General features: G+C 44.5%; 3 protein-coding genes across 3 annotated transcripts in view; 2 read left to right on the top strand and 1 right to left on the bottom strand.

Moving 5' to 3' along the window:
* Positions 1 to 10,609: 10,609 nt before the first annotated feature.
* Positions 10,610 to 18,798, bottom strand: FOXM1 (forkhead box M1). Its single transcript, XM_066570003.1, has 8 exons — positions 18,249 to 18,798; positions 16,412 to 16,560; positions 15,982 to 16,194; positions 15,446 to 15,574; positions 14,813 to 14,857; positions 13,794 to 13,860; positions 13,198 to 13,364; positions 10,610 to 11,994 (listed from the first exon to the last, which is right to left on the bottom strand). Exons 1-8 carry the CDS (start codon positions 18,796 to 18,798, stop codon positions 10,942 to 10,944), a joined length of 2,373 nt encoding a protein of 790 aa, XP_066426100.1. The 3' UTR covers positions 10,610 to 10,941.
* Positions 18,799 to 22,034: 3,236 nt separating this feature from the next.
* RHNO1 (RAD9-HUS1-RAD1 interacting nuclear orphan 1) lies at positions 22,035 to 25,072 on the top strand. The gene is made up of 2 exons (XM_066572251.1): positions 22,035 to 22,199; positions 24,309 to 25,072. Exons 1-2 carry the CDS (start codon positions 22,035 to 22,037, stop codon positions 24,954 to 24,956), a joined length of 813 nt encoding a protein of 270 aa, XP_066428348.1. The 3' UTR covers positions 24,957 to 25,072.
* A 287-nt stretch (positions 25,073 to 25,359) lies between these two features.
* The window catches only part of TULP3 (TUB like protein 3), a 32,431-nt gene continuing 30,800 nt past the window's right edge, over positions 25,360 to 26,990 (top strand). Inside the window, exon 1 of the mRNA XM_066572250.1 lies at positions 25,360 to 25,450. Within this exon, the coding sequence (XP_066428347.1) occupies positions 25,410 to 25,450 (41 nt within the window). The 5' untranslated portion in view covers positions 25,360 to 25,409. The remainder of the gene's footprint in view (positions 25,451 to 26,990) is intronic.

Genomic DNA, 26,990 nt, shown 5'->3' with positions numbered 1-26,990 from the left:
AGCTATGGTTTTCAACTTTCTGTCTCCATATTGTCCTGCTTGAAACTATGAATTATAACTTGAACTGATGCTGTCTCATTTTGATCCCTTTTCTCTGGTTAATGCACTGCCCTGCTAAGCACCAGGTCTGATATCAGGTGCAGGGGAAGAACCAACACTTTACTCAGCTGTGAAGCTAAAAGGACAGCATTACATTTCCAGGAAAGCCAGCAAAAGGTGAAACAGCTTTTATGTGCATCACAGAAGGAATAGCAGCAACTGACTACAAAACTTATAGCAAAAGGACACTTTCTGTTGCTCCTTTTGTTTGTTTTCTATCTTAGTAGTATGTAACATTCCAGTATTACTGATACCAATTATTTCTGTGTTCTAAACTGTGTATAAAAAAGTGAGTATTAAATATTAAGAAGCAAATCCAATACAAGGTATTATGGTTTCCACCAAATGACAGCACTAGATTTTTCAGGAGTAGGAGTGGAAATACATTCTAGCTGCTTTATACTCCAAGGCCAAACTTCAATACCATAATGCAGGCAGAGTCTCAACAACAGCTCAGAGGTGTTTTGAGCTGTCCTTATCTATCTGTGAGTCAAATTAAGAAGAGAATTTAAGTAATGAATATTTCCAGGGAACCTGTGATCCCACAGTCTTGTTTTCTTGCCTGTGGGTTGCCCTGATTCCTGATTTACACACACTTTTGACCTCCTGTGGCCCCACTGAGTATCCTCTGACTCTTGCCATCAGGCCCTTTAACCATCCATGTCATCCAGTACAGAATCTTGCATCTCTACTCTCACACAGGGCCGGGAGGTGCTTCCCCTCCTGCTGACTGTGAATACCTCAGCCACAACAAGGCAGATGATGGTAACAAGGGCACTGCCAATTTTCTTAAGGCCTCAGAATGGACCCTAAGACTGTAAAGTGCTACAGAACATCCTAGGAGCAGATCACCTACAGTCCCTGCCTTGAAGTCTATGGGCAGAGTTACACAACTTCTGATGAGATCACCTCCCACCCTAGATGTGTATGTGGGAATGAAGAGGAGGGAGCTCTCCTAGTTCCCAGTCCCAGCACCTCCTTGCAGCTAGCCACCCTTTATTAGTTTATTTTGCACAGCATTTTGGCAAAATCTGATCAAAATTGGTTTGCCTTGCAGCTGGGCTGGAGCCACTGCTTGAGCAGTTCTGCTTTTGGGTCTCACCAGTTAGTCCTGGTCCCTAACTCTTTAAGTATTTCTCTCTTTGTGCCTCAAAGGGGAGGAATCTTCAAGTCTTGTTTAAAGCCTTCTCTCTTCCTTCATCACTTCTGCTTCTACATTTAGATCACTTAACTCTTTATATGCTGTGATGTGTTAGTTCCTAGATCTGGCAAAAAATCCCAGCATTTTTATGGGGGTGAAATCAGCTAAGGTACTACATTCTCCCATCAAAGACATGATAGGTTCTAGGTCACTGTTTCTTTTCTATTCAGCTATTACTTTTTCCATCCTGTTCTTCTTAAACAGAGCCCATTTACTAAGTAGGTTAGGTGATTTCTGGCTTAGTGGTTTTTTTTTTTTCAGAATGGACACTTCTATAGGTTTTCTAATGAGAAATCAGACCACAGTTCAGTAAATTTAAGGGGAATTTGCAGCAGTTATACCTTTCCCAGTCATCTTTTGCAGGCCCTGAAAAATAATGTATGACTCACCAGTAACCTGTATTAGAAAAATAAAACTGATTTTGATCCAAATATTCATACACAATCCCATACACACCAATAAACTATTTTCTGATGCAGTCACATCAAATAATCATAACCCATTATAGCTCGATATTCTGCACCCTTCATACAGGAATCTTTACAGGGTTTGTAAGAGTGCTATTTAGACAATAGAAGAAAAACTCTGCCTCCACAGAATATAAAAGCCCTTCTCCCTGCTCCAGCTGCCAGTTTGGCCTTCCAGCTCAAACAGTTACAGGTCAATGGGAGCTCTGGTGCAAAATGTTCCAGGTTCTAAGCACTTTAGCCGTGTTCATGGGTGTTGGTCCCTGGACCTGATCACCTCCGTGCCTGAGAAGCCCTGAGGAAATCAGAAGTAGTGCCCATACTTCTAAGGAAAGGCCCTGAAGAGCAGCATTTCCCAGAAGCCAGTTTGCCCAGCCAAGAAGCAAGAGAGGGTCAATATATTCCAGTCAGCTACTCATCTGTTGGAAGAAATTCATTAATAGTACCTGGAGTAGTAAAGGGGAAAAATGGACTCTGTTGAAGGAAGCAACTGGCAGATTAAAGAATGTGAGGCAAAGGTTTTACTTCCCTCTGTCAGGAGCATTAAAGAGCATCCTAGCTGTTTGAGAAGCTGCTCAGTTGAGCACTTTCACTGGTTTGGCTTTAAATTTCATGGGCTGATGTCCTTCTGCCCCAGATTTTCCTTATATCTCACTTCTGGGAAGCTTTACCTAGCCTAATAACTCCTCTTTAAAATATTCTCCTGCTACTTTTGCAACTTCTAATGGTTGCTTCTCTTTCTTAGAGATTTCTTTTCAGCTTTGAATTTATCTCTTTCAACAGTTTGGAAACTATTATTTTGTCCCCCTGAGATTTGACACAGTGCAGGTGGGAGGGTGGATTGTAGATGGAGAACTTCATATTTCTGTTGTGACAATCTGGGTGCTTACAGAGCTCAGCAAGAGCTCCCACATAACGTAACCAGCACAGAGGTTGTTTTTACAGTACACCAGTTTCCAGTGCACTGTCTCAGTAGTAATGTAAGCTTCAAGTGGGTGTAAAAGTGACCCTGGGTGTAGCAACTATGTCAAAGCCAGGAGATTCCTTGTGGTGGATACTGCAGGGTAACAATGAGGCCACTTTCTGCTCATTCTCCTGCATTCTCACAGCCTGTGCAGTCTGTGGGTGCACAGATGGTGCAGAGGAGGAATGAGAGGACAAACCTTACTCAGGCAAACCATGCATGCTTCTCTCTCCCTTCCATCTCTGAAAAAGATTCTTTGAAAAAGAAAAGGCTCCTCTGCTTTGAATTCCCTCCAGTTCTCTGTTTGTATATTAAAATACCTTTGTATTCTTGAAATAATAAGTAAAAGATTGCAGTATTTATATCTGTGAGTATGTCTGGCAAGTTTCCTTGAGATAAATGTCATCTCAGATGTACATAATGTTTAGCTCAGCTGCTGGACAGCAAAGTGTGTCCTGCCAGCAAGGTCAGTCAGAAAGTAGAATAGTTTGCTTAGTTAGGTAATTTAGGGTCAAGTCTCTGTATTTATCTGCCCTATGGGATAGATTTATGGTTGCACCGTGGCAAACTTGGAGCAGTGTTGTCTAATATGAAATTCTTCTGCTGTATAAATATTTCTTGATCATTATAAATACAGTTATGAATATAATATTGTTATAATGATTTGTGTCCTCTCTGTATTGATTTTTTCTTTAGGCTAAACTGTGTTTAAAAAGGGCCTTTTCTGTTTGGTTGGAATTATCATTGCCACAGAACTGACAGCTGATTGTGCAGCAGACAATACAAAATTTCCCCTTCCATTACACAGATCACACTGGAAGACTTTGCCTTTGCTTTCAGGAGGGGAAAGAATCTCCACTGGTGTGCATCTCCACTGATGCACATCGCAATGGCAGCTGTCTTACTCATGCCAGACCTTCTCTGTGGTCAGCATGAGATTTAAAGTAGAGAATAATTCCTGGTAGGAATTTGCTTGCCCATAAAAGTGTGCAAGAGACTGAGATGAAGGATGGTTATTCATTTAAGGTCGATAGCACAGTATTTGGAAATGTGTAGTCTCAAAGGTGTCTCTCCTTTGTGTGTCTCTCTGTAGTTGTTTCATTTTGCTGTCCCTCCACTTCCCACCTGTATGGACAACAATATTTCCATTATCCACTTTGCTTGAGGCTAAGAATGCACTTGACACTAACACCGGCAATTTTTTCCAAGTGTCTACATAATGCCATAAAAATAATAATGAAAACTTTACACCATTAAGGCTCCTTCCAGAGGATGTCCCTAGAGCTGAATACTTGAGCAGTAAAAGCCAGCACAGTTAGAGTTGCCTGGTAAAGCTTAATTTGGTATGCATATGTGTGGGCTTATTACTAAAACCACCTACAGAGTCTTGGCAAGGTGCTTTGAGTGGCTGTTTATGGGCTTCTATAATAACTTTTTTTTCCATGTGAAACAGCAAGAAGACAAAGACAATCACCTATTCACTTTTTGGCTGTGCTTAGCTAACCATAGAATCAGAGCAGATCTCATCCTGCTAAAAATGAAGCCTAGATATAGTCCTTGGAAGGTAAGAATCTCTCTGATGGCTGTTTTTGCCTCCAGTGTCATTTCCTTTGGGGACAAGTTTTACTTTCAGAGTCCCCCATCAGATACTGTGGAAAACTTCCCTCTCAGCAGTTGCCAGGTACACTGTAATGTTTCCTGTTTTATTTGTTTGTAAATGGCTTCTTTTGCACCTCAAAGCAGTTGAGATCAATCAAGTTCTTCATCAGTCAGCAGCATAACTTGCTGAAATTAACTTAACCAGTGGGGGAGTCAGCCACTCCAAAGGGTGTTGCAGCCCACCTCCTGTTCTTCTTGTTCTCTTGAATCATTTAGAAATGCAATAATTCAAGCATCAGTATTCACAGAGTAAATCTTTAAAGTCATGCTCCCATTGTGGATGGTTTTCAGGGACAATACCTCAGTCCTGCTCAGTTAATTGGCACTTTTTCCACAGTGTATTCTCTCCTTGATGCTATGTGCAAGGCACTGGGCCCACCCCTTGTAAAAGAGTCAAACCCAAGAATAGATGTCACCACATTTCTCTTCACAGAGAAAAGCAAGGCACAATTCTTCTCAAGAATATTTCTGGGTTTCACATTCTCTGAACCTCAGAGAAAGAAAAAACAATTCTTATCTCATTTACTGCTCCTGTGTTGTTCACAAGTGGAATGCATCGTGGAAGATTGTTTACCTGAAGGAAATTGATAATTGGATTCTGGTGTGAGTGTTTTGATTCATTGACCAATTGAATCCAGGTATGTGTGTGTTGGGACTATTGGCTGACAGTCACAAAATTCTGTACAGAGAGTGCATTTGAGTGCTTGGCAGATTCAGTTTAAATGCAATGTAATATAATGTAATATAGAATAATATAGTATAATAAAGTAATTAATTAGCCTTCTGATATTAATGGAGTCCTCCTCATCATTCCTCTCCTTCATCAGGGGCAAAAATATCACTATAACCAGAAATAAGTATTTCACATCTCTAATGCTTTTCTGTGGTAGCTGATCATTTTGCCCCAGTCTTAAACCTGAGGACTGTTGGATCTGTGGCGCTTATCCAACCTTTGACTCTTCATGCTCTCAAGCAACCTCAAGTTGTGCCAGTGGAGGTTTGAAACGAATATTAGGAAAAATTTCTTCATTGAAAGTTTTATCAAGCATTGGAAAAAGGCTTCTTGGGGAAGTGGCTGAGTCACCATCCCTGGAGGTATTTGAAATGTATAGATTGTGACACTTAGGGACATGGTTTAGTTGTGGGCTTGATGATCTTAAAGGTATTTTCCAACCTAGATGATTGCATGATTCTTTGTCTTCTGAACCCTGTCTCCATTTGACTCTTTGAGACATTTTCATCCGACCAAGACCTTTCTTTGTGTGACCCACTCCCTGCAGCCCGCAGAAGTCCCTTGGACACAAGAGAGCTCATGCTCAGCTGCTGGAAGTCACAAAGAACAAGTTCAGGAAGAAACCTCCATACACTCCAGCAAGTCTGTGCTGGGGCACACTGTACTGAATAAATCTCTTCTCAGATTTTAGTTGCCAGCTGACTCTGCTAAGGATGTGAAATAGATTTTTAAAAGAATGTTTGTAACAGCCAAAAAACTGGAAAATTTTCACTCAGCTCATAAAAAGGGAAACATTAAAGCCAAGAAGGACAACCGGACAAAAATCCTTACAAAGCGAGGAGGTGCTAGGTCTTCTCAAGAAAAGGTTTGCTACGAAAGTTTTTTTTAATCTGAGCAAAATATTCTTGTGCTCTTATTTATAGAAGCAATTGGGCTGCTTGAACTGCATTCCCTGTGTTCCCTGCCCCTTCTCTCCCCAGCAGAATAACTCTACCTGAGGCTGATATTCATTTTGGCTATTTTCTGCTCAGACAATTCAGGATTTTATGATGGAATCACCAGCACAGTAGTACTTGTAGTGCAGAAGCAGCTTTGTGTACACAATGCACATACAGTGGCAGAGGGATGTGTTATCACCCCAGGGATTTGATGGATAATAATGCTGCTGTAACAATGTAATTTTATTTTTGATTTTTAAATACTGGACTCCTTTGGTTTCCTAGCCCTTGGGCTGCATTTGTTATGTGCACCAGCTGTTTGTTACGTTCTTGATGGTTAGGCCTTGGCATGATTTAAATGGCAGCTGAGATTATCTCATGGTCTCCTGACTTCAAGATTTTAATAAAACAGCAAATACATAAAACCTGAGAGTCAGCCATGGGAAAGAACAAAGCAGCTCTTATCACTGTAGCATGCCGGTCCCTTGGGTATGCATAGCAGAGTGCAGACTGTCAGGAACTAATTAGCTACAGCATGGAGCTCCTCAGAAATGTGGAATCAGACCATTCTGTGTCACTGACATGATTACTTGCAAATACTTGGAACACCATACTGATGCTGAAGGCATCTCTGGTGATCCTGCAAGTTCCAAGGGATGTGCTTTATGGTGTCAGTTCGGCTGCATTCCTGACCTGTCTTCCCCTCATGGAGGAGTTGGATTGGATACTAAATATATCAAATTGTCCAAAACTTTAATGCTACCATGAGAGCAGGCAAAACTGCTTCAAACAGAAGCTTTCCTAAAGTGAAGCTTGAAGTGGAAAATACATGTTGATAATTTAGGACAGATTAGACTAGCAGACTAATATAAATTCTCCTAAATCAAGTGTTTCAGGGCTTTGCAATATACGTGCATTATCCACAATAAAAATTTCAGCTGAAACATAATTCCAGAATGCAAAATAGCATTGTGCATAGATAAACATGCAATCTCAGAATTCAGAGTGAAAACCCCCAAAACATGTAAGTAATCTAAACATGTTGCCTCATGAGAAAGTATAAAGTTGAGATGGAATGGTCTGGCTTGTTGCATAATGATATTATCCAAAAGTTTGTCTTTATTAAAATTTACAGAAAAAGACATCAAATGTGAAGGAATACAATGCACAAGAAAAGATACCCTACTGGTAGTGATAAACAGTGTTCTATGGACAATATCAACAATATTAAGAGATTCTTCCCAAGTCCAGTGAAGATGAGGTTTTTTTGTCCTGTTGGAAAATTTTTCCATCCATTAAACAGTCAGGGTTCTAATGAGCCAATCTCATATTTATAACCACAGATGAGTACAGTAAACCTACCTTCTACAAATTTCACAGCTAAATAAACAGAGGTCCTGTTGGCAGCAACCTCCTTTACGTGCATGAGAAGGTAACAGAGACCACAGCAGGCACTAGAGCATAAATCCATGTCTGACTGCAGTTCAATAATAATTTGTGCTGGCTGTTTTCCTTGACTTTATTAAATAACATCATTAGATGTTTCTGGTTTTAAATTTGGTGCATCAAAAAAAAAAAAAAAGCAGATGTGGAGGATAAATAATTCTGATTATATATTTGTATGCAAACAGTTCATCAGTGTGCTCTATATATTGACTTCCCACAGATTTTAAGATGTGGAAGAGAATCTGCTTTGCATAATCTTTTGCCTGTAAACTGTAACTGGGTATTTATTATGCTTATTTTTCCAAGAAGTGTTGTAACTGAAACACAAGGACAAATGTGTCATTTGACCTGCATCAGCAGCTCAGATTCATGGTCTTGACGTTCTGAAACTGCTTGTTTCAAAGCAAGAAGCCAGTCTGAGATGAGTAGTGAAGCAGGACATTTTCTTCTTAATCTCAGGCAGCTAATACTTTGTTATGCTCTGAATATCTTTTTATCCAGTTGTAGCTCACCTCTTCTGGAATAAGGGGAGTGGGGAGAGAAACTATTTCTGTTCAGGAACCAGCTCACATTTTTCAACCCTGTCGTTTTTCTCTCAGTCTATTGTGCATCTTAAAGAGGAAGTCAGGTACTTTACTAAAAAAAAATTTCACCTTTGTTAAGAGCTAGACTGCCTTCTGGGAGAAATGAAGGCCTGGCACCCTCATAAAAAGATTTCTGCAATGTAAAACAGGGTCTCTTTTCTTCCGTATGGGGAAGTGATCAAGTTTTTCTGCTACCAGCCAAGCTGTAAAAGTAAAAGGGTGGCAATTGTCCCTGCTTACCTCATCTCAGGGGGCATCCAGTCCTTTGCAGCTGACAAAACTCAACCAATGAAAGGGAATTACCTTCTCCTTTGGGTCTGTCACACTCCAGGTATTGAGCAGAGTTGTCAGAGGAGCAGAGCATCCACAGCACTTGCTGGCTCCCTGTAGATTTGCATGTCCCAGATCCCTTAAAATTTTTATCCTAAATTAATGTTTGCTTTTACAGGCTGGAAGGTGTTAAACAGCTTTGTCTATTATCAGAATGCAAGGACAGTCCTGGGATGCTCCTACACGTTACTCAGAGAAGCCCTGGGAGTGCTGTGCAAAGGGTGTGAAGATCTGTGCCTTCCTGCTCTTGGGCTGATGAGGAGACATGAAATATGGCCCTGCTCTTACTGCAGGAGGGGGGACAGAGGCATCCACTGTCTGACAAGATCACACCTCTACACTATAACCCTAATTCTGAGCCTGCAGAGGGACAGGTGATAACTGCCTTTCCTTAAGGAAAGCATCCAGGCAGAATATCAGGCAAACATAAATGGAGAGAAATAGTCATATTTTGTGATTAAGTCCTCACCAACTGGTGCTTTCAACTACTTTGGCCAAAACACTGGAATATCTCTTCTGGGAGCAAGAGGCAGAATTGCTTATTGTAATTTTTTCCGTTGTTCCTTCCATCTTTTTTGATACAATTGGCCTTGAGCAGTGCTCTCACCAGAAGACATAACAAGAAGGGAAACAAAACTTTGGCACTATTATGTTCAAAATAAAATGTGAGGTGGCCATCAGAGCACCTCAGCTGACAGGGACAGCAGGGGAGCACCTGCCTGGAATTGACACCAAGGACAAGAAAATTTCAGTATTTGCTGGAGACATGATCTTAGTTAGCTGGCTTTCAGTTATGTGCACACATCCTCTCAGGAGCAAGAAGTGAGATGAAAGGGAGAGAGGATGCCTTGAGAGAGCCAAGCAGAGTGTTAACAGCTGTGTAAGATGTAGTAGTAGAAAGTGTGCGAAACCAGGCCCCTTCTGCAGCCTTGTAACCCCAGAAAGACTGAAATTATAACCATTAAACCAAAGTTTAGAAACATTTTATGAGGGCAAATAACCTCTAACAAGTACACAGGAGCACTACGGTTCTGATACCCACACACACATCTAAAACTGGTTTTATGTTTGTAGGGGAAGGTAGAAATACTTTCAAGAAATATTTGTTTTGCATTTAGAAGATAAAGAGATTAGTCTGGGGGGTGTTGTGATGTTTGTATGCTTCTGACTCAGCCAGGATTTACCCATAAGCAGCAGGAAAAAGTGTGTTTTATGAAGCAGTGGGTTAACTAAATCTGATGTGGTTTGGCGAACAAGGCCTGAAAATGTCCAAATGGTCACTCAGTGATCACAAAGCACACAGACATGAGATAAGAAGGGGTTGCTCATGCCATGGGTCAATCCCAGCAGGCTGCTAGGGGTGGTACAGATAACACTCAGCTGTGCTCCCACAGAAGCTTTATTGAGTATTTGGATACAGGAGTCACCATTTGTCTGCAAGCAGAAGGATCAGATCTTTGCCATGGCAATTTTTTCCATTACTTGAGTTCTAGAGAACGAGGAGTTGTTCTATTGCACCAAGCAATACATACCTTGTGTTTCCAGAGGTGAATTTTTAGTGGAAATATCAGCATTCCCTTGATATTTAAAGGGAATATAATATATTTTATATTCCCTTTTACATTTTGAACTGCTGACTGTAATGAGGGCAGCTTTAACCATTCAACAGAAGTCCATCTTACTGCAAGTGTCTCTACCTAGTCCTCTAGGTACGTAATAGACCTCTGGAATCAGAAGAGCTATATGGCTTGATCCATGCTCTTCTCCATTCCAGCCTGGGAAAAGGACTCCAAATCAAGATTTTATGCTGCAATCCAGATAACCTGTTTCAGTTTGACTTGGGTCACATATAAACAATTTTTCAGATCTTTGTCCCACCACCTTCAGGACAACCTAGATCAATGTGTTTTTGAAGTTTAAAAAAAAAAATAATTGGGCTTTCAACTAGGGTAGAAGAATACAAGAGATGTGAACATATGGACAACACACTCTAGGTCAAACCCTTACCAGGCCAAATATTCCCATAACCCTACAATAATAAAATTATTATTATAATTAAGGGCTAATTTAAGGAATGTACAGTATTTACAGCCATTAAAACTAGACAGAAGATGCTAAGTAATAGGGGATACAAAGTAAAGGGATATTAGGACAGAGCTAGGAGGAGGTTCCCAGGCTCTTTCCTATTGTACTATTGTTTCCTCTGATACCTTGAATAGCAAATGCCATTCAGGGCCTAGGTAGGTGTTCTCATGATAAGAATCCCTGGAGAGAGGCTATCTCTAGCACAAAGCTAGAGAAATTCTATCATCTTGTTCCACTCAAAGTCTACAGCATCTTGAAAGCAAGCCCATAGCAGCTGATGGGGCTGTTTCCCAGCTTAGCAGGAGTCAGTGCTCTCTGCTCCCATGGACATGGAACTAGTCAAAAGCAGTTGTCTTGGATTACATGAATGAATCTCAGAAGAGTGCAGTTCTTTCTCTAACATCAGAACAAGTCAAATTCAGTCCTCAGGCCAGTTCACTTCAGTTCAGGTATGAGCTGAGACCAACTAATGTCTGTTCCTAAATTTTCATCCTCAAGACCAGGAAAGCTGATATCCAGAAGGATTTTGCTGAGGCTGTCATTCATGGTGTCCAGGATAAGGCCCTCCATGAGTGACCTGTTTTCAGTAAAGCCAGAGGCTGTCAGTTCAACAGAGGATTGCTTGGAAGTGTCACGAATAAATGCTGGAGAGCTCGTGAGGGGCACAAGGACCATGTCACTGGATTCTGTATTGAGCAGTTCTCGAGGAGAATCAAAGAGAGGATTTTTAAGGGGTGTGCTGTTAAAACCCAGCAAGTCCTGGTTGTCCTGGAGGGGTGTGAATGGCAACTGAAGGGTTTTCACTGGACTGAAGTCCAGCTCATGACTTCCTTTGGCTAAGGAAGCAGACTTCCAGGGATCAAGGGCCTCTAGTGAAGGGGTAGTAGTGGCTGAAACTTTGCTGGGAGTGGAAGAAACGGGCAATTTGCCGAAGATGTCTTTGACTGGTGTTTTAAAGGCCCCCTCTTCTCCCTGTGAGCAGCTGAGCTGTGATATGTTCTCAAGGGGCTGGTTTTCCTGGGGAAAGGGACACTCTGCCCCTAACCGGAAAGGGTCCAAGCTGCTGCTTTCTGGCAGAACAAGGACAGGCTCTTCTGAACAAGGCAGTGCTAGGCGTTGTTTCCTTCTGGACCTGCCCACTTCCCGCCTTTCTCTCCTCTTTATAACTAAAGAGTCAGAAACTGCCTTAGGTGGGGACTTGAGTGTGGTGAACTGTTTCCTCTCCTTTGTGGATGAGTCTGGGAAGAACAAGCTTGGCTCTTCCTTGACTGTTACAGTTGAGGCAAATGGGGACAGCCAGGGATCCAGCTGAGAGCCTTCTTCCTCCTTCACACAGGCACCCTCTGGGAAAGAAGACAATTCCTCACCAGGCTGGGAGCTGTTCTCCTGTATGGAGTGGGTTGGGGAAAATAAACCTGCATCACATTGACCTTCCTCCTTGACAGCAGCTGGGGGTAAACAGGGTGACTCTTCTGCAGACAGTGACATCTACAGGGAAACACAGGTGACATGCAGTCAGTAAGCAAGGATCTCAGCTACCCAAAAATTCAAATAGCAGTGGAAAGAAAAGGAAAAGATTGGCATTTAAGGTCAGCAGAGAGGGTAAGAGGAAGATATTCAGGAAGCAGTAATTATAACAGACTGAGATTGATCTCTGTGAAGTTGATAGAAAGAAGCCTAAGGATCACATGGGAAGGATTCTAGCTAAGTGACAAAGTCATACCCTTCAGAGCACTCCTGCTCTGAGGAACTTCTGGGAGTACAGGCAGAAGGAGAGCTGAATATTTCTGGAAAAAATATAACCCCTTTGATTTTTTTCCTACATTATCTAAATGGGAATAACAAAATGAATGAGGACAGCTTTCCCAGAAACCAAGGAAAAGGAAGAGAAAAAAAATGAGGTTATCAAAAGAAAAAGAGCACAGGAGAAAGATAAATCATAGCTGGAGAGAACATAAAGCAGCAGGCATACAAAGGAAAATAGGATTATGGTTAGACAGGATGGAAGAAGCTAAAGCTTTACAATGTCTAAGCATTCAAGAGCAGTCAGTGAATGCCAAGAAAAAGATCTGTTTAATAGCTGTTTTTCTTGAGCCCAGAATAACTGAACTTCACAGAATTAGCAAACAGCAGATATGGAAATCCTCTGGGAAGAGACTCCATGAAATATATACCCTTTCAGAAGTTCCTTATTGTTACTTGTCTATAGAGCTATCAAAAATATGAATGTTTTAGGATCAGAACAAAGCCATTCCTCCCATTCTTCTTTCTTCACATCCCAGCAATAAAGAAAATTTGTCTTGACCAAGCCATAGAGCCCCTTCCTCTAATGAATTAGGGAAACATCCTTAGAGCAAATAAACTAGCAGGTAGTAGTCAGCCTAGAGAGTAAAGGATAGCAAGGATTATCACTAGCTAGTTCCTTGATAGGAACTTGGAGTTTTAGAGCACCTAAGTAAAGATGCACAAATAAGGAACCATATGAAGAAAAGGTTCATTGAAGGCAAGAGATGTAAAAAAAAAAAAGTAAGCAAAAAATCCAAACAAACTCACCCCTTCTTAAAAAAAATCTCCACATCTTCCTTAGCCCCCTCCTTGCACCCCTTATAAAAAAAGAAAAAAAAAAAAACAGGAAACCCCCCCTCCCCACACTAACGCCCCTGAAAACTCCTTGGAAAGCAAGAAACCAACCTTTGGAGCAATGCACACACGCTTATTGCTCTGCAAAGTCTCCGAGCTGTTAAGGGATGCTCCCTGTGCCTTCATAGAAGGCTGCAAGACAAGAGGCTGACTCAAAGGAAATTGGATTGGAACCAGGTAGGAGTTGACACGAGGAAGCAAAGGCTTCATCTTTCGGCCTGGAAGGGAAAAGAAGGGACTCACTTTTGCCTGTTCTCCACTGCTACCTCTTGGAACCCAGGCACCTTACAGAAAGTCCTTCTAGACATCCCGAAAGAAACATTTGATCAGATCACTTGCCTTCTCTGCTAATTTTAAGGATACAAATACTAAGCCAGAAGCCTCATGAACAAGAAAATAACCTTTCATGCAGATCCTACCCCTCAGGTCTGGCCTCTCACTCCATTGAGTGCCCAATGCCCACCATCTCACCATCACATCCCCTCAGACACAACAACACTGCTTTCCATTTTAAAGCTGACAGTAAGGAGCATAAAAGCTGGCAACTAGGGACAACACACTCCGCTTGTATTCCTAAAGAAATCTAGGAGAATGCCGCAGATTTATTGGATTTATTCTCTTTGGCCTAGACTGCTGGGGACACTTACGTGAATTCTGGGGTTCAGTTTTGCTTCCCATGCTCTTCAGAGGATCTGGAAGACGATTCTTTTGTTGCTGCAGTCATTGTGAGATAAGTAAGAGGAGAAGTAGAAAAGAGAGAGATTAAAAGAATCTACATTTACTCTGCTGCCTCACTGAGAACTGTGAAACCAGAGGTCTGTGCTGGACTAATGCAAAGAGAGCAGCTGTTAGCACCCAGCACTAGGCTGGCTCTAGGCCTGTGCCACTTGCTGGTTTGCAGCCATGCCATCCCAAAGCCAGCTGCCCACCAAAAGCTGTGTAGGAAGAGAGACAACATGACAGAGTTGCTCCAGCTGCAGACTCTACTGCAGAAGGGAGCTGGTTTTGGCACCCTCAGTGCCCGAGGAACAATTAATAAAATGGCTTTATTGTATATTGGATGTCTGTACAAACCATAGACCCGATAGGTGTTCAAATGGAATAGCAGAGGGAACAATGGGATCAGAATTCTGAGTAGATGGAAAGAAGGCCAAGGTTGTAGCTGTGACAGAAAAGTGTTTGACTGGATGTTTACAAATTTTTCACTGTTAAAACAGCTGAATGCGAGAGCAACAGCAAACAGGTTCTTCCTTCCAAGAGTCACTCGCATTGCAGTGGGTTCCAAAATGAAAAAGGAGCACAGAGAGATCCTATTCTCTCTGGATCTGAGCCCCAGAACATATTGGAACTGTTGCCATGGAGATGATTTTACCAGAAATCTGTTTGGGCTTGTTCTCTGAAGCCTACTGGTGTCCATTGCAGCCTACTTCAGCAGTAGACTTCCAAGTTGCTCAAAGCTGTCCAGCTTTACCAGCTCGAGAGACTGTACCATTTGAAGGCAGTCAAACATTGGCTAGACCCCTCTCCCCACAAAGGGTAAGCATAGAGCTGTATGAGTAGGTGCAGCAGTGACCCAGTCCCCCTCCCCAAGCCTGTTGTCCCTTCCTTCAGTGACTGGCAAGAAGAGAATGGAAGATCAAGCCCCGAGCCAGATGGTAATCCTTACTGATTCAGAGTACTCAGGTGATGCTGATGATCCCAAGTCCAGCGGCTGGTGGCAGAAGGCATTGAGCAGGAAAAAAATTTAAGATGAAGTTATCAACCAAAGAGGGAGACAAATGGGTCATTTTAAACTTGTACAGTCTGAGCAAACAAAAGTTAATTCTACCCACCCACTACAGAAAATACAACAGTCTAAACACACCTACACTAGTCTCCAAAGCTCTATTTCCCTAACAAAATCTTCCTAAAATAGCTATTTGGGCTAGGACACTTCCATCCTGTGACTGACTTATCAAACAGCATAGGAACACCTGGTTGGCCTCAGCAGAAATCTTCTCATTAGGAATTTAAATCAGGCCCATGGTAAGAAGTTGAACAACCTGACTATTATATTTGGCACAGAACATGAAGAATAAACACATGCTACAGAAGCTCCAGATCAAAAGCACAGCCACAGCACCTTTTCTTTCAAATGCAGAGCTTGTCTATTTGTTAAGTGAAGTGACTGAATCCAGCTTCTACAAAGAGGCTGATGTCAAAGCAGCTTGACCTTACAGTTAAAATAAGGTGCATCAAGCTATTGTGGCATTTAGAAACTGGATAGCCTGTCCTATTTTCTTTGCATGAGGCAACTCACCTTAAATACCTGGTCCAATGTTAGGCAGCGGTTTGCATCAGGGTGAATAGTCCAGAAGGAGATTTTACCATTGGCAGACGTCTCACGGACAAACATATCATGAAGGGACAGGTTGTGCCGGATGGAGTTCTGTGGAGGAAGAAGAGAGGGGGAGGTTGAAAAGCAGTAGTTTTGTTATCAGCACAGCAAGGCCTACCTCAAACTCCCCTAGCAGAGGGATTACATTCCAAAGTGCAGACAACACCAAATTTTCATGTTCACAGGGTACCCAGCCAACCCTGTCTTCAGTCTCTTATTCTATGTACTCTTGACATCCCCATTCTCACTCCAGTGATCAAACATCCCATCATCTTGTTTAAGTAGGATGAGGCAAGAGATACAAGAAGTGGTACAGTGAGCATCTGGAGTGAGAGTGCATTTGGGGTGGAATGTTTAAACGACCTTCCATCTTGCTTTGCAGGCTGGGGAACAACTTTTCATTTTGATCCAGAAGGTATGTAACATCACCCACAGCAACTTGAGGGCCTGCTTGTTACCTTCCAACCTGGCTTAGCTACATGTTTAAAATAAGGGAAATGATCCTCAATCCAGGTATAGATGTCCTTCAGGGTCATGCGCTTCTTCTCTGTGCTGTTGATGGCAAACTGGATCATGGCCATGTAGGAGTAAGGAGGTCGTTCTGACACCGAATCCTGCCATGAGGAGGACTCAGCAGCAGTAGGAACAGCAGCAGCAGCTTCCTCTTCAGTCTGAAAGACAGAAGGGGTGATACATGAATGTTCATGAAGCTGACAAGAAGGCCTGTGGAACATTCCTGGATCCTCTGTGTTCTGCTATTCATATCAGTAAAGGTCAAACTCAGGTTACTTAGAGATAGAAATGCTTAATTTTTGCAAGTATTCTGATCCATGTAGATTACTGCCTTATCAAAAGTTTTAGCACATGCTCTTGTATTCTCCTACTTACCTTGACTCTTTCCCGCAGAGGCATCTGATTCTCTTTCTCTGTGTCCTCCTTCACAGAAGAGGGATTTAGCCCATCGGATCTCATCTTCCCCAGCCACTGGATGTTGGTGAGGCTGTTGTCCAACACAGAGCTCATTGTCTCACCACTTCCTGTTGGGATAACAAGCCCACGTAACAATCACATAATAATTTAGGTTAAAAGAGTCCTCCAAGACCATCAAGTCCAACCTGTGACCAAACACCACCTTATCAACAAGACCATGGTACTGACTGCAGCATCCAGTTGTTTCTTGAACACCTCTAGGGATGGTGACTCCAAACCTCCCTGGACAGTCTGTTCCAATGCTTGACAACCCTTTTAGGGAAGAAATTCTTCAGGATGTCCAATCTGAACTTTCCTTGGCACAGCTTAAGGCTTTGCCCTTTTGTCCTGTCATTTGTTGTCTAGGAGAAGAAGGCAGCCCCCACTGCTCTACAGCCTCCTTTCAGGCAATTGTAGAGAGTAATAAGGTTCCCCTGAGCCTCCTTTTCTCCAGGCTGAACACCCCCAGCACCCTCAGCTCTTCCTCATCAGACTTGTGCTGCAGGCCCTTCACCAGCTCTGTTGTCCTTCTCTGGACAGCCTCCAGCACCTCAATGTCTTTCCTGACATAAGTGACCCAAAACTGAACACAGAACTCAAGGTGTGGCCTCACCAGTGCCAAGCACAGGGGGACAATCTCTGCCCTGGTCCTGCTGGACACACTATTGCTGGTACAGACCAGGTGCACTGGCCTTCTTGGCCACCTGTGCACAGCTGGCTCATGTTCAGATGCTGTTGACCAGTACCCCCAGGTCTTTTCCTGCTGGGCAGTTTTCCAGACACTCTTGCCCCAGCTTGTAGCACTACCTGGGGTTGTTGCAATGCAACTGCAGGACCTGGTACCAGGTCTTATTGAACATCACGCAATTGGCCTTGACCCATGGATCCAGCTGGTCCAGATCCCTCTGCAGAGCCCTCCTGCCCTCCAGCAGATCCACACTCCCATCCAACTTGGTGTCATCTGTGAATTTACTGAGGATGCTCTCAATCCCCTGATCCAGATCATTGATATCCAGAGTGAACAGGACTGGCCCTAGCCCTGAGCTCTGGGGAACCCCACCAGTGACCAGTCACCAGCTGGATGCAGCACAGTTCAGCACCACTCTCTGGGCCCAGACATCCAGCCAGTTTTAAACCAGTGAAGAGCGAACCTGACCAAGCCAGGGGCTGCCAGCTTTTCCAGAATAATGCTGTGGGAGACAGTATCAAAGGCTTTACTCAAGCCCAGGTAGGCTACAGCCTTCCCCTCATCATAACCCTGCTTTCCCACAAGTAACCCTGCTACTCCTTCATCTCAGCTGTCAAAAGGAAGGCACCAGTTACACTGCTAAAAGATGGTATTGCAACACTAATATTGTGGGAGGAATTCACCTTGAATTTCTGATTTCATGTGTAGTTGCCCAATTTCTGAAAAGAGCTGCAGCCTTAAAAACAAACACTCAAACCAGACTACTGTCAATCAAACCAAGACAATGTTGATCTAATATTTCAAGAAATAGAAAGACAGCACAAAACTTAAGTCAGAAGCTCAGATGTCTTCCACCAAAAAAATGTCCACTATAATCCTTCAGATTTCACTACATATGCAAAGCTATATAGATTATTAGAATCCAATCCATAGTTATTTTGTAATTAACAAAATATTAATAATTACTGCAAATCAAGGAGAAAGTGCTGCACTCTTTGGCCCATTTCACATCTCCTTGTCTGTCAGGACAAAAAAAAAACAACAAAAAAACAGCTTAAGGCTACATACTGTTGGTCTCCTGCTCCTGTCCAACCACAGGATCAACTCCTGAATGCCAGAGCGCTGTACTGCCTGCAAGACCAGGTGTCTGTGCAACATTCTTCTCTCTTTCTTGACTAGCTGCAGCCTTGATGGCTGCACTGGCTTTCTTCTCTGATGGGAGATGCTGCGATGGTGCTGGACCAGCTGAACGGGATGTGCCCCCACTGCTAATGAGAATGAACTTGTTGGGTCCATTGTTGCCACACTCTTTTCCTTTTGCTGTCAATGCCTCTATGATGCTCTGGATATCAGCATTTGTAGGGATGGCCACCACCTGTGTGTTGGGCATTGTAGGGTGGTCAATTATCTTTATTCCTGCTGGGAATTTCTGCAGGCCACAGTCCCTTTTGTCACTGGCTTGTCTGTTGTGTTGGTCTTCCTGTCTGTGCTCCTGCTTAGGAGCCTTTTCATCCTGACCTCTGTTCTCATCTCTTGCTGAAGTACTGGATTCATCGTTCTGTGGGAGGGTCAGTTTTCGTCTTTTGAGAATTAAGGGCCTGCGGGGGCTGGTCCTCATTATTGGTCTATACTGTCACTCTCCATTGAAAGGGAGAGGAACAAATCCTGCAAAACAAAGGGTACAACATAAAGGCTGCAGCAAATCATCTCAAGACCTCCCACACAGCACACATTCTCAGCAGTTGCTACAAAGCTGGAAACACAAAAGGAAAATTAAAATTGAAAGCATTTAATAAGGCTAACAAGGCTACTGAGAAATCATACCTTCCTAACCCACACCTTGTGTAAGCAGGATGGGAAAGAGATTTGCAGAGTAGATAACTTCCATCATAAAGTACATAATAATGAGCAAAGTGTGTATGTGCTTTACAGAAAGACTGAGCTATAATGTGACCAGCGTCAGCCAGCAAGCTGGAGGGGAGGTAGAATATAGGAATAGCAGTGCTGACTCTTACAGTTGATTGCTCTAAGCAGCAGATTACACAACCTGCATGAAAAGGGAATTTACAGATAGTTTAAGATCTGGGAAGCAGAGATTACCCTGAACACTACAAAGACACACAATAAATGCAGCAGAAGTAAGGTGCTTTAAGAAGCTAGACACCAAGTAAATGTACTTCTAATTCTTTTCATAGATTTGTTAAGATTTGACATAAATTCGTCATTGGGCAGCATACAATTTAGATGTCAAACTTTTGGACAAGAGGTGGTTTAGACTATAAAGCTGGAAGCAGAGGAAATAAAATTCAGAGATCCTGCTTCCAGGGTAAGATGCTGTGAGAATACTGCTAATAACGCCATCAGGAATTCGGTGGAGCCTGTGCCTTTCTGCAAACTACACCAGAATAATATACAAATTGTACTTATTGTTTATCATTAGAGATGGCAAGCAGAATAGAAACAAATAAGGAGGCCTTTTGCATTGGTAGATTTGACGGGGTCAGCAAGTAAACGAGAAAATTCTCAGTACGAATCTCCTAAATTGATACAAAGCAGAGTCCAGCAGATAACAAGCTGAGCTGATGCCCTATGCACAGGGAGCAGACAGCCCGGCGACCATTCCACGCGGGTTCTGGCAGCCAGCACAAGCATGGCCCTTTGCGATCTGCTCCACCCCCTTAAGGAGAGTCAGCGCCGAAAGAGGAACCCTGCGCCAGCCTCCCCCAGGCTGCGTTCCTGTGAGCAAGAACAGGAGCGCGTCACTTCCCAAGGAGGCCTCCATCTGCTACCCCCGCACAGGCCCGGGAGCACCGCTGTGTGCGCGCTGCCCCGAGGGGGCACGGAGGGCAGCGCCAAAGCCCTCCCAGCTCCTCCTTCCCCCGCTCCAGCCCCTGCGCTGCCGCCCCGGCCAGCGAGTTCACCTGCTCCCGCGGGGCCTGCCGCTCCGGCCGGGCCCAGGCCCTGCCCTCTCCCGCCCGCGCGGTAGCCTTAGCGCGGCCCGCCAAGGGGTGCCGACCCTTGCCAGGGTCCCCGGAGGATGGTGGCGGGCTGCGGTCGGCACTCACCAGCTGCCGGGCCGGGGCAGGGCCGATGCAGGGCGACAGCGGCCCCGGCGCTCCCGGAGTGGCCCCGGTTTGAATTTGGCGCCCGGCGCAGCGCTAGCCCTGTCACGTGCCGGCGTGCGCCAGTGAGCGGCGGCGGGGGCGGGGCCGGCCGGGCCAGGCCAATCGGCGCCCAGGGGGCGGGGCCGCGGCGGGCCGGGCCAATCGGCGGCGGCGGCGGGGGATACGGATGTGCGGGCGGGACGGAGCTCAGGCCGCCACCGCCGCGCCCGCATTGTCCAGCCCAACCCTGTTCCGGGACAGCCGCTCCTGGCCCGGCTGGGGCAGTGCCGGCAGCTTCCTTCAACCATGCTGCCCACGGCTGGGAGCCCTGCCGTGCGCCCAGGCCGCTAGCAGCGCGCTGGCTCCTGGTGAAGAGCTGCGGGGTTTTACCGTTTAACGTGTGTGTCACGGCTGCAGCGGGCTAGCGGGGCCCGCAGGACCCCCTGACCGGGCCGCCACTTAGGTAAGCGGTTAGGCTGTTGCAGTCTCGTACGTTGTTCGGGAAATGTTATCAAATTTCCTTGTGTGCGCTGATCTACGATAAGTCAGGTTGGGTGAATGTGAGCCAGCTGTGGCCAGGAAGGCCGATGGCACCTGGCCTGTATCAGCAATACCGTGGGCGGCAGGACCGGGACAAGGATCGTTCCTCTCTCCTCCGCACTGCTGGGGCACTCAGAGTGCTGTGTCCAGTTCCGGGCCCCTCACTTCAGGAAGGACATTCAGGTGCTGGAGTGGGTCCTGAGAAGGACAGTAGAGCTGGTCTGGAGCACAAGTCCCATGAGGAGCAGCTGGAGGTGTTCAGCCTGGAGAAAAAGAGGCTCAGGGACGCCTTATTGCTCTCTACAGCTGCCTGAGAGGAGGGTGCAGCCAGGTGGGGCTTTCCTCCAGGCACCCAGTGATGGAACAAGGGGATATCGTCCTAAGCTGCATCAGGGGAGGCTTAAGTTGGGCATTAGGAAGAAGTTCTTCACAGGAAAGGTGATTAGACATTGGAATGGGCTCCCCAGGGAGGTGGAGTCACTTTCTTGAAGGTGTAGCACTTAGTGCCATGGTCTAGTTGCCATGGTGGTGTTTGGTTATAGGTGGATTTGATGATCTGAGAGGTCTTCCAACCTAATTGATTCTGTGATGTGTTTTCCAGCAGAAAATTAAATACAATGTTACTTCAGTTCAAACTTAATCATTAGGAAAAACAAACAAATCATGAAAGATGTGTAGAATACAGGAGGGAGATGTCAACTGTGTTTTGTAAAAAAGAAAAAAACAAACCTAGTCTCTTGAAGTTAAAATGTACAGGTAGTTAGCAAACAGAAAGGGAAAGAGTTCTGATTGTCTTACCCCTATATCATCTTCTTGGCATTTCAAGCAAGATTGAATTCAAAAAAAGAAAATAAGTTTGGTTTTTTTTTTTTTTTCTTTTCATAGCTGACTTGACATAGCTGGATCAGTAGGTCATCTGCTCCCATTCCTGCAGTGCATTTCTAAATCCACCCAAAAATTGACAAAAGGTTCAAGAACTACTGCTGGGAACAAGTCTGCCTCGAGATATGTACGCTGTACTGTTGCATAAATGTTTTGCTTTTGTTAAAAACTGTCTCTGAGGTTTCCAAACAAGTCTTTCTTCAAATCAATTTATTTGCCTTCTACAGATTCAACAGCACCTTAGCATCTCCTCGGGGTGCTTCCTTCTTTCTTCAATTTGCTCCAACAAGCATCATGAGGTTTTTAAGTAGTTTTACCACACCTTTTGATGCCTCCAAAGAAGTGTACCCACAAGGCCAGAAAGGCAGAGCTGGTTTTCCTTGAGCAGCCACGGGCAGGACCCATCCATTGTTATGAAGCTCCACTGCATTTGGCTGAGAATCCCAGACGTGTGCCTACAAAATGTGTGGACCTGAACACCTCTGCTGCCTGGGTTGGTATAAATTATCTTTCCTCCTGCATCCCACAGCAACAGTTTTCCAGTTTCTCCTGTATGTCTTAACAGAAAGTTATCTGTTCTGGATCTGGAAAATTATTAGCCCAGACTTGAATTCCCATCTATCAGTCTAAAGCATAAATAAGTGCTTGAGTTGCCTTACAGTCCAAGAATAAGCACTAAGGTCTTGGTTAGTTGAAGACATAAACTGTGTGCAGTATTTACTGATTAATGAATATTTGTCTTCTAGAAAAATTATTCCCATCAGGAAAACACTGTTTTCCTTGGCAACAAAAAACCCTGCACGAAATAAACGTTAGGGGAGATTTTTCTTATCGGCTTGCTGTTTGAAATAACTGTTGAACTCTAAATGTTACATGTTACAGTATTGGGTGTATTGTTTAAATCTGACACTGCTAAATTTAGAGAACATAGGTTTTCACTTCAGAATCATTTGTTCTAACCTGCCCTCTTTGCATTTCTGTGTTTTGAGTAGTTTCTCTCCATACCAATCTTCTGATGGGTTCATTTTCTTGGGACTGTTTGCCTTGTCCTAAAATACTCCTTGTATTGTGTAATGTAAAGATTTCTTTTTTTTTTTAAGCAAACAGCTGCAGCAAAGACAGACTGTTCCTATGCAACAGTAGTCATCACCTAGGGGAGCTCTGTTTAAACATTACTGCTGCTTGGCTCTGCTCTTCACAAAGCAAGCTCAGGAAGTGTGGTTTCAGACCTGCATGAAACATTCCTTTGTATTTTTGTGATGCCTTAACCTTGAAGTAGGACATCTTCCATTTTTTCCTCTTGAAATTTTTTTTTGTATCTGCTTGAGGCAGTTAGCTCTACAGTTTGTGAATCACTAAGCAAAATAACTGCTGTGAATAAGCATTCATTTTGTTTGGAAGAAGTGGAAACATCCACTCTGGTTGCTCTTTGATTCCTAAAATACAAGTATTCTAAAATTTGTTTGAAGCTATCAGTACTGAAACTGTTAAATATTTCTCAGAGGCATCCTCTGCAGAGTGTCTGTCAACTTGTTTCAATTGAAACTGATTTTCTGCTCCTCTCTTTTTGGCATTATCTAAGTTTTTTCACACCTTTTCCACTACTAGGTTCCTGCATGGGTAAAACCTACCCTACATGTTCTCTGAAGCCAGGAAGACATATCCTTAAAATCAGGAACTATGTTAATTACTACAGAATCATTTCTCTTTTCCTGCACAATGGCTTTGGATTCAAACCGTTCAGCTGTACATCAGACAATCACCATCCTTAGTTAAATTGCACCCAGTGTTTTTAGGAACTACACAGTAACTTAGGAATGCTGAAGGAGATGTGTAGTTACCATAGCAAGAACTCAGTTTGGTGTGCTCTTGGAAAAGCAAATTGGAATCTGAAACAGAGTCTGACTGTTTTGTTGACAGGAAAGACAAACCAGGAAGACAAAGAATACTATAATAAAAGTATTTCCAGGGTTTGAGTATGAGTCCAGAATCATTCAAAGAAATATAGACTGTTGAGCTTGGAGCATCTTTTCTATAGGAAGCTGATTGTAAAAGTGGATTTTGGGTGATCTGTTACTCCACAATACAGAAATTAACTCTGTTTTGAAACAGAGATGTTTGGGGGGAAGATTTTCAACACCCTATTAACATTAATCTAAGGGGATTAAGCTAAGTGGGCATTCTTCAATCATTTTGTGTTGCTCTCCCTGTTCAGCCTCTACTTCTTTGGGGAGGCTGAGGATTTAGTTCTTTGAATCTAAGTAATGATGAGACACAGAAAGAAAAAGGATCCATTCTGAACTTTCTTAAATCTGCAGGGTTTACAGGAGAAGACACCACTTAGACTTCCTTTAAAACCCAAATCCTGAGTTCTTTGTGAGTTGCCAGTGATCAGCTCACTTGCACCCCAATGACTTCCACAGAACAGTGGCAGAACATGATATTGAAGTTCAGAGGTATCTCATGCATAGGAGCTTTGTTAGTGACTCATTTGCTTTGCTGCAGAACAGATTACTCAATGAACACACTGGAAAAAGGTGGGGAGGTGGAATTGTCTGTAGGAAAGGGTTGGGTTTTTATCTTATTATGTCTTTCCCTTTAGGTGTGCCCACAATTTGACACAACTAAGCCACTGGTGTTGAAAGCACGCCAGAAGCATCGTGGTCCTCAGAAGTACTATAATCAGGATGCCAACCACAGCTCATTTCATGCAGGAGGAGCTTGTCGAGGAGCTGTAGCCTGCAGATTTCCTCCTTTAACTTTTGAGAATCCAAAAGGACATGCAATCCCTCCATTGGATGATTCAAATTGCTTGAGAAAGAATGCACGGTGCTCTCCCAACCAGCCTAAGAAAGGGACAGCAGCAAATGCCAACATCCAGGTGAAGAGTCCAGAGAACTGTGGAGAGCCTGCTCCCCAGCCTGTGGAGCAAGAAGTCCCTAGTCCATCAGATGCAGAGGCTGCACAGGTTCCTTCCCCAAGGAATGGGAGATGCAGCAACACTCTATCACCAAGTAGTCAAGCCTGGCATCCAGAAGAAGCGTTGCCGATTGGTATTGATCCCTGTGGGAGCGGGGAGGCGGCAACAGTACTGGTTGCAGATACTCCCGAGCACGAGTATGGAATGAAGGTCACCTGGAGGCGGCGGCCGCACATAATGAAGTACCTGCGGGACAAAGGGAAGCTGAGCGCTGCGGACATCCTGGTCAAGGCAAACATGGAGCTTTCGAGGGGACAGGCCCACACCTGACCTGGCGGGAGCAGCCTCTCGCTGCGTGCAAGGACACGCCTGGACAGACGATGGCCCTGAGGGGGCCAAGAGGGGACCTGATTTCAGCCCGGCCCTCTACTGCGCCTGGCAGCGCCTCCGAGAAACGGCAGGGCGGGCGTGGGGAGGGTCTTGACGACGGAAAGGGGGGTGGGGGGTCATTTGGGGCGGTCTTCCCTGGGGAAGTGTGTCTGGCAAGGGCTCTGTGCCGCACGCGTTCCCGCCGGGACTGTTCCCCGCTCCTGGCGGAGGCGGCGGGCGCCTCCCGAACGCGGCCACGGGGGCGGCCCTTGCGTTCCGCCGCGCGTGCGCGGCGCCGCGGCCAATCGGCGGGCGGCGTGCTCGCGGTCCCGGCCAATGGCGGCGCGCCTCAGTGCCGCGCGCCGTTGCTAAGGGCAGCGGCGGGCGGGGGCCCATAGCAACGGCGGGGCCGCGATGGACGGAGCGGGGGGAGCCGGCGGGCCCGCCGCCCACAGGTGAGCGGGGCTGGGGCGGCGGCGGCGGCGTCCCCAGGGCCCAACAGGCCTGGGCGGGAGCTGCCTCGCGTGGCAGCAGCGCCCGGTGCTGGGCTGAGCGGCCGCAGCGGGGCCCGGGCGGGCGGAGCCGCAGGGCAGCGGCCACGCGGGCCGGCGCTGCCCCGGTAACACCCGCGTCCCGCTGGCGGGCGACAGCCGTGCCGCTGTTTTATGTGCGGGTGTGTTTTATGTGCTTCACTCTACAACGTTGGTGTGCATCGTCTGAATACTTGTAGATTAAACCGGTTTCGTGGTGTCTCGGTGCACTCTTGGCTTCTGGGCGCTGCTGTGAAGCGTTTTCGCGGTGTTCTTCAGCCCCTCTGCTCCTCCTGATGAAGCCCTCTGGGTATTTAGTATCACTGGTTGTGCCTTTGCAAGGAAAAAAGGAGGGATAACTGAAATGAACTCAACTGATATAATAGGAAAAACAGCTGTGGACTATGGAGAAGCGGTTTTGGGAAGACTTTATGGTTGTGGCACTTAAAATTGAAATTATTTGAAATTAAATGTGGGTGTACTGGCAAGCAGAGAAAACAGGTTTTGGCAGAATTGGTGTCATTGCAAAAAAAAAACCAGGAAAATCTCTTTGTGCCTCTGTTTGGATAGGAAAAAGTAAAGCAAGTAAAGAGAGAAACCTAAACTTTGGGTAGTGAAATGATAATGAACACAGTGTAGAAGAGAAACAGTATTTTTTTTATTACATACATTGTTACATTTGGTAATTTAAGGGGGATGAAAAGCAACAGTGCAGTTAGAAAGGCTCCTGTAACTGCTTAGATCCACCAAATATGCTATGGAATATTAGATTACTTTTTTATGCAGGCTTGCAAGGCCTCGTGTTGTCTAGCCGTTCTGGAAACAATTTTTTAGGAAATGGTGTCCAGATACGTGTAAATTTCCCTGCACAGTAGATGTTTAAGTTTGACAGAGTTGACACTACAGGAAATAATTCTGCTCTTCTGATAACAGTTCTATTGGCATGATTTCTTTTTGCTAAGAAACTTGTCTCATGTGCTTTTATTCGTGCCCTCCAGAAAAAGGCTAACAATAATGGCAGTTCATGGGATAACTGCTTCCCTCCCATCCCAGTTTATTAAAGAAACATCCATTTCTTTGGCTTTTTTAGTCCCCATGGTTAAGGTAAGAAAATTAGAATACATGAGCCTAAAGAAAAGTACATAGTTTTAAAATAGATCTGTAAGGCTTGTTATTTTTAGAGGTGTTTATTTTTCTGGAGTGTTCATCAGCATTGTGATAAATTTGAGGAAGACAAATGTCTGTATTCTTAGGAAGGTTCTTCTTTTTCTGAGACAAAAATAGTAAAATTATCCAGAAGTTGTTAAGCTGGTTACTAGAATTCTTGTTTGCTAAAATAATTGTCAGTTGTCCAAACAGTGGATTTTATAGAAAAGGTAATGTGATACGTAATAACTGGCACTTCATGGCAATGAAGATACTACAGGTAAAGTTTAACAAAGCTGTACCTAAGAACTGGTTGGCA

Source organism: Molothrus aeneus, chromosome 2 (genome assembly GCF_037042795.1).
Source record: "Molothrus aeneus isolate 106 chromosome 2, BPBGC_Maene_1.0, whole genome shotgun sequence".
Lineage (NCBI taxonomy): Eukaryota > Metazoa > Chordata > Aves > Passeriformes > Icteridae > Molothrus > Molothrus aeneus.
This window is presented reverse-complemented; position numbering and strand designations above follow the sequence as displayed.

Coding starts and splice junctions, on each gene's coding strand:
- RHNO1 (XM_066572251.1), top strand. CDS start 22,035: ATGCCTCCAAAGAAGTGTACCCACAAGGCCAGAAAGGCAGAGCTGGTT. Junction 22,200..24,308: donor TGAACACCTCTGCTGCCTGG/GTTGGTATAAAT, acceptor CTTTCCCTTTAG/GTGTGCCCACAATTTGACAC.
- FOXM1 (XM_066570003.1), bottom strand. CDS start 18,798: ATGAGGACCAGCCCCCGCAGGCCCTTAATTCTCAAAAGACGAAAACTG. Junction 14,858..15,445: donor CATTGGACCAGGTATTTAAG/GTGAGTTGCCTC, acceptor TTCTGCCACCAG/CCGCTGGACTTGGGATCATC. Junction 13,861..14,812: donor CACCTGAGTACTCTGAATCA/GTAAGGATTACC, acceptor CAATGACTGCAG/CAACAAAAGAATCGTCTTCC.